The 13060-nt window shown below is 36.6% G+C and overlaps 1 protein-coding gene across 4 annotated transcripts in view; it reads right to left on the bottom strand.

Moving 5' to 3' along the window:
* Window positions 1-205: 205 nt before the first annotated feature.
* LOC140731234 (transforming growth factor beta receptor type 3-like) overlaps window positions 206-13060 on the bottom strand; it is a 149733-nt gene continuing 136878 nt past the window's right edge. For all 4 annotated transcript variants that reach the window (XM_073052758.1, XM_073052759.1, XM_073052757.1 and 1 more), the window contains 3 exons: window positions 11492-11530; window positions 8846-8959; window positions 206-5895 (listed from right to left, as the gene is read on the bottom strand). In XM_073052758.1, coding sequence (XP_072908859.1) covers window positions 5777-5895; window positions 8846-8959; window positions 11492-11530 — 272 coding nt within the window. In that variant the 3' untranslated portion in view covers window positions 206-5776. The remainder of the gene's footprint in view (window positions 5896-8845; window positions 8960-11491; window positions 11531-13060) is intronic.

The following is a 13060-nucleotide window of genomic DNA, read 5'->3' as shown; positions in this document are numbered from 1 at the left end:
GTAATTCAACAGAAAAATGGTACACATTAAAACAGGTGTTTTGGTTTCCTCAGAGTGTCAGGCACATAGCCATCTCAAGACCTTGTATTCCTTGTAGAGTTATAGTTATCTTTAAAGAAATACGTATGCAGGCTCCTTGCATCCCTCACACAAATTGAAGTAAAATGATTCATGATCAAAAGGACCCATAATTAAGACAAAGTACTTGAAAGATATAAATATTCCTTGTTTCCATTTATTCATGTTTAATTCTTGCTTAATACGGTTTAAAACATTGATGTGACGAATTTTAGCAACTGGTTTCTCACTAGACACAATGTATCCACTTAACATTAGTTAAAGATGATAAAGTCACTCAAATCCAAATCCCTTTTTTTGATTTCTGGTGCACTTTAATGAGTGTATTTGGTCCTCTGTAAACTTCATTTAGTTTACATTTTAATAATGATTTGCATTTTTTAAAATCTACATAGTTCTGAGCTCAGTGCAGTTAAACATACTAACAGAGTAATAATATACATATCTCTCATAAGAGTGATACAGGTCAATAAATTTAAGTCTTCTTCGAAGACATTAAAATCACATATCTGCATAAAGTACATAGGATAAGAGTTTGTATAAACAGTATATATAAACAAAATATTAAGTATCTTTCACTAGCTAGAGTTTCAATGAATATTATGGTAACTGGAGATTCTTAAGCTTAATTTTGATATCAAATTATTATTCAAAGTGAAATACTTAAGTGAAGCATTTTTTTAGAAGAGAAACTGCAGAGACAGGGGCAGAAGTAATACAATTTTGATACTTAACTATTGAAAACAATAGTTTCCACCAGCATTTTGTGTTTATTGGAAACAATTTTCTGTCTGGAAGTGATGAAAACAGTCAACATTTCCAGAGGCAATTTTAATGCCATTATCCAGAGAAAATGTAAATAGCCATAGAGTATACACAAAAGAAAATAATTTAAGGTCCTTTTAAAGTATACATATGACTAATGAGATTTTATGTCTCTAGTTGATATCTGAAATGGTTTCATCTTTGTTAAAGTTGTGAAAACATAACATGGACTTCAAAGAAATGCAGATATTAGCATTATTTTTTGAACAATGTAGACATAGGAACATGTAGTTCTACAAAATGTTAAAATTATGATAATTTTCAAAATGATTTAAAATGAAACATTCTAAGATATGGGAAGAAAAAGCACTCATAGGAACTCTTTTTTTTTTTAAAAAAAAAATGGAATTCAGAGCTATTTGTGTCCTGGAATGTGTTCTGGACATAAGGAACTAAAGCTGTTTATTCTTTTACAGTACAGGAAACATAAGTGATTTTGAGAGGGTATACTTGAGAGATCTTTTCACTTCTGGGGGAAACCAAAATAATATGACAAGATCTAGTAAATCCATTGGAAAATACTCAATCCAAAGAGCAGTTAAATAAATTCATAGATGCATTTAAGAGAGATAAACACATGAAAAAAAAAGGAATAGAAGAATATGCCACCAAATTTAGATGGAATGTTGTAAGTATAGAGTTGGTAAGGATTGGCTTATTTTGAAAATCCTTGATTTGGTTGTTAATATTTTTTAATTCAACACTCTCAGTTGCTCAGTGGAAATGAGAAGGAACCCCCAAAAGCTCCTTTAGACTTTGCACATAATTGAACAACTGAAAAATGTATCCAGCATGGTTCTTCATGTGTATATTTACATTGTTGTTGCTGATAGCGTATAATTATTAACAAGTAATAAAATTTTACTTGGCTATTTAATGTATATGACTGTCAGCCACATGGATTGATCTTATAATACCAATATTGCATATAAATTTCATAACTTGATTTACTATACAATCTAAAATGGGATCATAAAAACATTGAAATATTACAAAATTTCAGCTGCTGTATTCAGTCATTCCTGTGATTTAATTAAGATTCTCCATTACTAAGTTCTTGATATTTTGAAAACATGCAGTTTTTTAATCTCTTTCGTATCCTTCAAAAGTTGAGGATTTGACTTGAGGATGCTTTCAGAACAAACTTTCAGTAAGCCTCTATAATTTTAATAATGGTATGACCTGTATGAAATGTGTTTGAGCACTTTGGCCTAAGAACTTAGTAAGCATAGCTACTACAGGAAAATTCAAAATTCAATTGATTGTTGATCCATGAAGATTGAAACATGCAGCTTAAAGTATGCACATTTGTGAATTAGGGCAACTCTGTTTCTAATTCACCTTTGATGCACACAAATTTATTACTAATGGTGAGACTTGAATAATCATCAGTTGATGAAATGAAGACATGGAGATGATGTACATTTTTTCACAATAAATGAACATATGCTACATTAAAATGTAAGTCCATGTGAAACTACTGACACATTAACAGGTACAGGGATAGGAAATGTTAGGGATCTGAGCCTAACGCAGGCAACTGAGATTAGCTGAGATGGACATCTTAGCCGACATGTACAAAGGTCTGTTTTGTGTTATATGACTGAAATTTAAATGCGTTTCTCTTCCTCAATAAGAATGGATTAACTATCTGCAAACTGGGTCGATCTTTCAGTGGACAATCCTTTATCAGAACTGGAAGGAATCAAAAGAAGTCTGCAGAGAATGGGAAGGTGAGAGTTGATTTCAGAAAAGGTAAAACCAGGGTGGCTAAGGGAATAAACAATTATACAAAGTTATCTGGTTAGTGAGTACATGAGAGCAGTTGGCATGTGGCCAAGTGGTTAAGGCGTTCGTCTAGTGATCTGAAGGTTGTTAGTTCAAGCCTTGGCTGAGGCTGTGTGTGTCTTTGAGCAAGGCACTTAACCACACATTGCTCTGCGATGACACCGGTGCCAAGCTGTATGGGTCCTAATGCCCTTGGACAACATCGGTGGCATGGAGAGGGAAGACTTGGGCAACTGCCAGTCTTCCATTAAAAAAAACCTTGCCCAGGCTTGCGCCCTAGAAACTTTCCAAGGTGCAAATCCATGGTCTATTGAGACTAACGGAGGCCTACACACAAATGAGAGCAGTTATTGATACACCAGTCAGGCTGAGCATGTCTTCAACTTCTGCATAAAAATAAACAAGCTGAGCCAATGGGCGACAAATATAGACCGATAAGATAGATAGCTAGATAGATGGATAATTTATTGATCCCAAAGGAAATTATGTACACATACATACAAATACAAGAGAAATAGGAAAGAAGAAAAAATCTTAGAACTGTTATCTCAAACAGGCTAACAGGAGGGGGTCATCACTTCCCAGCTATAGGTTGACTCATTATAGAGCCTAATGGCCGAGGGCAAGAATGACCTCATATAGCGCTCTTTGGAGCAGCGCAGTTGTCTTAGTTTATTACTTAAAAGTGCTCTCTCAGCCATGGTGGCATGCAGAGGGTGAGAAACATTGTCCAGAATTGCCAGGATTTTTCGTAGGGTCCTTTGTTCTACCACAGGCTCCAGTGTGTCCAATTTGAGAGCCAGCCTTTCTAATCAGTTTATTGAGCCTGTTGGCATTACCCATGTTGATGCCATTGCCCCAGCACACCATCACATAGAAAATTGTACTGGCAAAAACAGCCTGGTAGAACATGTGAAGGAGAGGCCTGCATACTCCAAAGGACCTCAGTCTTCTCAGGAAGAAAAGGGGACTCTGGCCCTTCTTGTACACAGCCTCTGTGTTGGTGCTCCACTCAAGCCTGTTATCCAGGTGCAACCCCAGGTACTTGTAGGTCAATTTACCTAAAGTTTTAGAATTCAGTTTTGAATTCTGCTCCCTTCCACCCTCTCTGCAACTTACCAAGCTTCTTTTCATTCCTTGCCAGTTCTGACAAAGGGTTCTCCACCTGAAACATTAGCTCTATTTTTCTTCCCATCACTGTCGCCTGATCTGCTGAAGGTTTTCAGCATTTTCTGATATTATTTTTCACTATTGTAAAATTAGGTTAAAATCGTGACAGTAGTAGTGTTATTAAGGATGTGGGACTAGTTCCTCAGTATTTATTAACCGTAAATTTGAAAGTGGCTCATTTAATAATGGAGAGGACACGCAAGTGATTTTTTTAACGTTATGCATTTCTCATTGAGTGTAAGTTAATAACATTTCTTTTTCTTCAAAAGTGCATTGAAAATTAAGCAAGTTTACCCGAATAGATTTTTGGTTTTTCAGGGAATCAAGTGATACAGAGTTAGTACAAGAAACATATATGGGAGTGTGAGGAGCCAAATGGCCTGCTAATGAATAAAAAACCGTTATTTAAATCATGGAGAAAAAGATAAACTTATTTCTTACATATTAACAAAAAATTCTAAATGAACTATTTATCAATAAATAGCTGAGGTTTTAACATAATGTATGTCTGACTTAATGCAGCCATTACTTTCTTCAGAGTTCCATAAATGACAAGTTTAAATGTAAATTTACGAAATAAAACTTAACTTTACAACTTGTATTTTCAAAAATGGATTTTTCTCCTTTTTTTGCTAAGTTTACTTGATTCATGTTATCTTGGTCAAATACTCTTTCTAAATCCATTAGTGAGTTAAGTGCTATTCCTCATGATTAACCATTATAACAGGGCATTTGTACAACTTCTGCCTTGGCACGTCATCTTACAGGTTAATTTTATCTGTAGACAAGATTTAATTGCCATTTGTATTTGTCCCTCAAAGTTTTGCATGTGTAATATGCCTTAAATTATTCATGCCCCCATTTTTTTATTTTAAAATTTTATATAATATGATACACAGCCAGAAAGTTCTAATCAGTTGTGATCTGTTACAGTTGATTGCTTTCTAGTGATTATAAAGTGGTAAGATTGAGCCTTTTGAAAATTGATGTTATTGTAAATTCTATTTTCTGTAAAAATAAATGTGTAATTGTCTTAATTCAATGGTATCCAATATATACAACTTGCATAGTTTAATATTTTTAATTCAAGAGAGCAAACCTTTTTAAAAATTAGTTATTTTAAAATAATTTTCTTATGAGACAGCTGACCAATTAGAGAATAGACTGTAAAAAAAAATGCACTCAGTTCTGCATGTTTCTTTTTGCATTTCATGGTGAGCATCTCTTCCAATTTTCTCTGTACTAATAAGGGGGTCTTAATGGATTCCAATTTCAACCTGGTCAAAGTCTGTCAAAAACAAGTAGATTTGCATCTTTATCATGATAAAACAACTCAAAGCATGCATGCAGTGGGAAATGTTCTTTGATCATAATTTAAAATTATGCTTCCCTGGATTTTTGAAGGGAGTAGATTAAATTTTTAAGCATCTGTAAGTAAATATTAGCACCATTAATGAAAAAATAACCCTCCCCCCCTCCAATAGGTATTACCATTAACATACACTCATGTGAAACATGGGGCCAAAAATGTATTAAATCCCATATAAACCATTTGAAATAATTCTTTAAATGCACTAATAACAACTACTTGAATTTCTATGTCTTAATCTAGCCTTAAGTTCAAGGAATTGAATTTAATCATTTACCCTTGTGGGTAAATCACCTGAATCAATTCTTAATAATTAGCACATTGTAGTCATCATCTGAAATCATTATTCTTTAGGAAACACAGGCAACCATTGATAGGTGGCACTTCAATCCAAGTTGATGCAATGTAATACTAACAACAGTACTTTCTTAAAAGTAAATTGTAATAGCTGCTACATTCACCAAAGTTACTTGGGAATTTTGATGAAATGATGGTTGGCATGTAGCAGTTCATTTTAACCAGTGTTGGAAGTCCTCTTGATGATGGCTATGCAACACTGCTGGTGGAACATGGGGTACTTTGGGTGCTCCCAATACTGTGGTTGGTGCTGCTATTCTCAGATGCAGGTGGATTGGTAGGAATAACCTGCTTCTTCTCAGAAGAACCTACAAAGCAGAAACAGATCCAAATTACATTCTTTACCAGCACTATTAGAGTTTGTGTGTATTACCATTTCCTTCATTTGTTGGCAAAAATGTTGTCATCAGTATTAATTTAGCCATATGTTTAAATATGCAGTGGAATATTTCAGATACTGATTCAGATTAAATTGCTTACTGAAGTGTAGTACAGTGGCAATGTCCCACTATTATCACATGATATATAAATAGTTTGATTTTAAAACCCTGATTCATATTCAGAACTAGCTAACTTCAATGTGCTAATTTCCAATATCTATTTTTTCTTAGATTTTAAGTAATTTGTTTTTTTTTAAATTCAGTTCTGTTCAATATTTTAAATAGTTCTATGTTGTTTTTATTGTCAATTTCCAAAAGACTAATACATTTTGCTGGATTTTGAAAACATTGTATGTTTGAGTATCAAAGTTTTAGACAGATTTCATCTGGCTAAGCCAGGAGATAGACATAGATGAATGCCATTTATTTTAAACTATTTTGTGAGTAGGGTTTATTTCCTTTTCCCTCTCACCCCACCCATGTGACATCATTTGTTGCAGGGGCTTTGCCATTGAGGATTGCATTGACACTTAGCAGGGAATCTAGAAAAGAACAAATAGGTCGTCTCCAGCTTTTAAATGCTTGCAAAGAACTTACTCTAATTTACCAATCCTTTCCAATGTAGTACTATTAAAAATCCTCTCTACAATTTCTATATTCTCAATTTTCTACTGTATTATGAAACGAATATTTATCTTAAGTTGTCCTTTAATTGCTCTGTTCTTTGGGCAGCCAGAGAATTCTGGATATGAATGCCCTCTTTTCCTTAACATCTGCACCCATCTCTTATTCCTCTGATACCAGTCTTTGCTTACAAACTAACTGAAGTGCATCAACTTACCAGAATTAGTCCTAAAGAACATTACTCTACCATAACTATGTTAAATCTCCTAGTTCATGCACGATTGATTGCTGATTATACTTGAAGAATCTACATCAGAACCAGCACTTTTTTCTCTCCAAAGATTATTATTGATTTTGCACTGTACAATTTTAAAATATGTCCTTCATTAATGACCATTTGAAGTTGTGGTAGCTTTTCCGATGAAAGACACCATATCTGAACTCAACATCTACAGCTGAGTCCTAAGAACCAAACTTCATCATGCCATTCTAATGAAAAGCCATCATGCCTGAAACATTAACACTCTGTTTATCCCTAAAGATGCTACATAAAAAATAAAACAGTACAGGCCCTTTGGCCATGATGTCGTGCCAATCTTTTAACCTACTATCAGTCTAACCCTTCCCTCCAACATGGGCCTCTATTTCTCTATCACACATGTGCCTAATGCTTCTTCCTCTATCACCATCCCTCAGAGTGTTCCATGCACTAACCTTTATGTATACAGTATACAACCCGAAGATTTGTCTTCCCACAGACAACCACAAAACAAAGTAACACCATGGAACCCCTTCAAAGAAAACATCAAACATCCAATATGGAAAAAAAATCGTGCAAATGGTAAAAAATTAGCGAAAAACAGAATATAAAACATCAAACCACAGAGTTATTGAAACAGTCTAGGAATGTTCAGTTCAATTCAATTTAACATTTTCATTTGTTGACTGCAGGCCACAGAGCCAGTCCGCCCTGATTAAAATTGCTCAAAATTTCAATAAAAAAAGGAGTAACCAAAAATCAGAAACACATATAACATGAATTGCAGAGTCCAATCCACAATCCTCATTGATTAAATCTTCCCCAAGGCCCAAGGTTCCAGCATCATGGAGAGAGAAACTGGTAAAATGCAAACGCCTTCCTCCAAAAACAGTGAGTGAGAAAGAGACCAGTTAAACGCAGGCAGACAGTGCTAAACACCCACTTGCCTTCTGCTCTCTTGACACTTTAATTGGCGAGGAATGGAATCAATCATGGGCTTGTGCCTTGTTTCCAGGTGTCTTGGCCTCCAGGCCACGCACACCACTCTAAACCTCACCAAACTCCCCCGGAGAAAGCAAAGCACCAGATCGCTCTATGACCCCTAACATACATCATGAAAATGTAAATCACAGGTTCCAATCGCATGTAGCTTAGTAGCAGAATCATATTTGAAAGTCGTAAAAGAAATTTCGCGAACTGCCTGTAGGAGATTGCTGTTGTTCTTCAATCTCTGACATCCCTCCCCATACTTTACTCAAATCACCTTAAAATTATGTCCCTCATATTAGCTATTTCTGCCCTGGGAAAAAGTCTCTGGCTATCCACTTGATATTTGCCTCTTATCCTTTGCTCCAAAGAAAAAAGCCCTATCTCACTCTACCTATACATTTTATACATGTTCTTTAATCCAGGCAGCATCCCGGTAAATCTCTTCTCCACCTTCTCTAAAACTTCCTCATCCTTCCCATAATGAGGCAACCAGATGAATACAATATTCCAAGTGTGGTCTAAACATGGTTTTACAGAGCTGCAAAATTACTTTGCAACTCTTGAACTCAATCCCCTGACTAATGAAGGCAATATACCTTTTTAACAATCCTATCAACTGCACAGCAACTTTGAGGGATCGATGGTCATGGACCACTAAAACCCCCTGTTCATCTGCATTGCTAAGAAATACTGCCTTTAAATTCAAACATGACCTGCTGAAATATTTCTAGTACTTTCTGATTTTGTTTTGTATCACTCTTTGGAACTTGAGAATGATGCAAACAAAAGTTGGATTTAATGTGAAAATGATCTCTTTTGGAAACAATCCATAGTGCATTAATGATTTGACAAAATGATCCACTCACAGGTGATTAGGCATGAAGTTATGGTATTTTATAGAATTAAAAAGAGAATGTTGAAAGCTGATATTGAAGGGTACTGTAAAATATCAAAGTAAATTTATTCATAAAGGTACTGAGAGGATAATATGAAATTACTACTTACCAGTGTGTGAATATAAAAACCACAGGGCTGCAATTAGCAATGCTCCAATGATAAAGGCACCAAATACAATTCCTAATACGGCTGACATCTCCAGGCTCTGGACCCCTGTGAGATCTTAACACAGCAAAGGTGAAAACATGATTACCTTAAGTAAAAAAAATTAGACAAACAAGAACAAAAGATTCTCATACACCAAAGACTGCTAAAATATAATGGGTCTGATTATGATCAACCCAAGTCCATGCCTCACAATTACCCACCCAATGCAATAGACCTGTAGCTGCAATAAGTTTTTGTGACCATGCAGCATATCACTCGTTCTGTAAGGCAAAGTGGGCTGCTGCAGCAACTTTTAGTACTTCAAAAATAAAATTTATTCTTAAAAATGTAAACAAAAATATAAAAAACAGTGCATAGGTTTATTTACATTCATAGTGTCACCTGGTCTACGTATTCATAGAATTATCAGTTCTATAATTTTTAGTGTTTACATATTCTATTTATGAGGCTCCTTTGCCACATTTATTGTCTCTGGGAATACAGACTAAAATGCTCGAGAGACTTTTTTAAACATGGCTTAGTCATATCCCTCAATATCTGTCTGAAGCCACAGATTCTGCGTCTTTTCCCACAAAGCCTATATATTGGCTGCACCAAGTTCAGTGCACGTAATTCTACAGCCTACAATGTGCCAGGTGGCTTCATTCCCTTACAAACATCTCTTGTTACTGCAAGACTCAAGTTTCAGGCAGACCAAATTGTTTCTTACACTGAACACATGATCTTCCAGCAGCAATTTATACTTAACTGTATACACATTCCTGGGAACAAACCCATAGATTTGAGAGTACTCTGTTACTCTTCTGTTTGGAATGAAATTCAACAAGGATCCCTGCATCACTTCCAGAATTTTGAAAATCATCATTCCACAGCAGAGGATGATAATTTTATCCTCAATGCAGCCATCTCAGGGGCAGTGTACTTTGCAGGTGAGACTTTGACTTCAGAAAAGATTGAGAAGAACCACCCTCCCCCTCTCCCCCCACCCCCACTACAGCCAAGTGAGGTCTTGATACTTATTGGAAAGTTCTGGTGATGAGACATTTTGTCAAATGGTTCTTGAGAGTACTTTTGGGAAATCCATCCTGTTCTCCCACAAGGCCAGCAGGACATACCATACTGACCCCTGCCTGACAGACATGTGGTCAAAGTTGTTTTTCTAAACAAACCTTTCTGCAAAGGATAGGTAGCATAGCAATGTACAACTGCATGGATCTGCAGGTGGCATTAAGGTCCTGCCTGTGACCATCCTGTTGGCCTCATGCCAGCTTTGAGTAATTGGATGCCCCTTTCAGCTTCCAGAAGTTTGCCCCCGTTGTCCAGGGACTTGTGCATGGTGGTCCGTCTGACCCGCTCCATCTTGGATCCCCAGACGAATCTGAAGATGGCTTGGGTGATTTCCGAGCTGAAGGAGCAGGGGACTGGCCACCCCTGCGCCAAGTACAGCAGCCCTGAGAGCACCTCACACCTGATGACCAGGTTCTTGCCCGCTATCGATAGGGAACCTATGTGCCGAAAACCCAGTTTCTTTTTGACCTTGGCAGTCTGCTCCTGCCAGTTCTTGTTGCACGCCTCGGCCCCTCCGAACCAGATCCCCAACACCCTCAGGTGATCAGCCCTGATGGTGAAGGGGACGCTGGATTGGTCGGCCAGTTGATGAACAGCATAGCTTCGCTCTTCGTGCGGTTGACCCTGGCCCCCGACACCTGCTCGAACTGTTCGCAGATGCTGATCAGCCTGCGAACTGACCTCGGATCAGAGCAGAAGACGGTGACATCGTCCATGTACAGGGAGGTTTTGACTTGGGTCCCTCCACTGCCTGGCAGCATCACCCCTCTTATGCCCTGCTCCTTCCTGATGGCTTCGGCAAAGGGTTCTATGCAGCATATGAACAAGATAAAATAGTCGAAGATGGTTCTGGCAAAGATATTGCCCGAACATGCCTTCAGTAAGACATGGGCCTTCAGCATCTACAATCATCTTTCTTAATGCTAGGCATAATTCCAGCAATAGGCTCCTATTACTTCACCATTATCCTGGGTTTTTGAAATCATACTGAGGGCAGTCACTTTTTGTTTGGAGCTCTTGAGATCTGACAACCCAAAGTGAGTATCAGTGGTGAGCATATTCATGACAAGATCGGATGCATCCAGCTTACAGTCGGAGTTCTGACTCCAGTTAAAAGCCACGTGAAGAGATAAAAGCCCTGTGTTAAATGCTGTTTACTGAACCACAGAGTTAGTTTAAAAAAAGGTGCAACAATGGCCTACAGTATTGAATCATGACTGCTGCCAAGATACAGGGTAGTCACTGCTTCAACCCATACTGCAAAATGCTCTGAGAAATGTGTTCTCAATGTAAAAATATTCTCAAATACAGTTGCCATTTTAAATGGACACCCAAAGGCAAAAAAAAATCAGGTATGCACTTATTTCACAAAGAGAATATCCTGCATGAAATATTGGTCCAACTAATGTATAATAGTAATTTAAATAGCTTTTCAGACCCTTTAGTTTATGTTCCTATATAGACTAATCAACCTTATGATATGACAACATTTTCAAGTAATAAAAGCAAAGAACTCACCTGGACTGACAATTGTGGGGTCCTGGGATTTGGGACAATCTAGAAAATAAAAATGAATAAATTATTTACATATTTCTAATAATAGCTGGCAAGTCTTCTCTATTCATCATTTTAATTGTTAATGAACATCACTAGTCAATTACTAATTCTAAAAATCATTACAGAACCAGTTTTATTTTGTAGACCCTGGAAAATATTCAGTCATTCTATTAAACATTACATTTTTTCCCAAAATTCCTTTACCATAGAACTGGTAAAATACTCCACAAGAAGTTGAAATAGTATTTATAATTTGTTTTATGCTAATATCATTTTTAAATCAAGGAACACATTTAAAAATAATTAACTCAATTTCTCCCACTATCCTCAAAGATTTGTATACCAGCGAAGACTCCTTCCTGCTACTCTGTGTTGTAATGTTCTACGTTCCACCTGTCTTCCTACAAGTTCTCAAAGTGTATAATTTACTATGTTCCTTTATCTTATGCTTACTGCCAAAATGCACCAATTTGACATGTATCAATATTAAAATTTAATCTACCAAACATTTAAGCAGTCCATCATTTCCCCATGCTTCCCCATTCGAATTGCATTATTTATAAATTTTCAAATTGTGCCCTAAATATCCAATCAGGCTCACTGGTAGATGTTAAAAAGGTGGTCCCAAGTTAAACTGGAAATCTGTCGATACATTCTCCAGAATGAAAATAATTTACCATTACTCTTGCTTTTGTACCGCAGCCAGCTTAGTATGCCAGTCTGCCATTGCCTTTTTGATTATGTAATCATTTTTATTAAAATCAGTTCTTACTCCAGCAAATTTCTGTTACAGATCCTCTTACTTCATTAATGAATTTAATTAAAATATTCAAATATGAATGTTCATATAGTACTGATTTTAATTTGTGAGCACATTTTTCTCAACTATCAATTACTTATATCCATGTTTATTAATTCTAATTGCTTTACCACCCACCATTTTTAACCTTTGAGGCAAGAAATGTCTCTATGCAGTAGGCAGTGGTATTTTGAACATTTTCAACCTAATTTATCAAGATAGCACAGACAGATTTTTGGATATCATGGAAAACACAGTCAGCAAAGGAAAGAATGCTCAAGTAAAAGATGAGCCATAATCATAGTGAGTGGCAGAGCACATGGAAGAGGCCAAATTACTGCCTCCTGCTTCTATTAATTAACTTCACATGATTCTACCAACTGAGAGGTTCATAAATGATGGGGATAGAGTTGGGTTCAGGTGGGGGGGGGAGAGTTATTTTGCATGACTAAGGGGAAAAAGAGCAGAGAAATAAGAGTGTTAGTTATTACTTTTAGAATCAAATTCTGATTCTCTGAAATTCGATTGCAATTCACTTGTTGTTCTGACATAAAACCCATGGATGGGACTTCTTCCATTCCAGCTTTGATACTCTTATTGTGTGTGTCTCTGCGCGCACCCTTAACTCCTGGTGGAGTCATTGGGTCGCCGTCATGACAAGCTTTTTGCACCAATCTTTTTGGTGATTGCTCATCATACGGCGTGTCTTGGACATCTGAAACCTGGTGGAG

The sequence above is a fragment of the Hemitrygon akajei genome, chromosome 7 (genome assembly GCF_048418815.1).
Source record: "Hemitrygon akajei chromosome 7, sHemAka1.3, whole genome shotgun sequence".
Classification (NCBI taxonomy): Eukaryota; Metazoa; Chordata; class Chondrichthyes; order Myliobatiformes; family Dasyatidae; genus Hemitrygon; species Hemitrygon akajei.
This window is presented reverse-complemented; position numbering and strand designations above follow the sequence as displayed.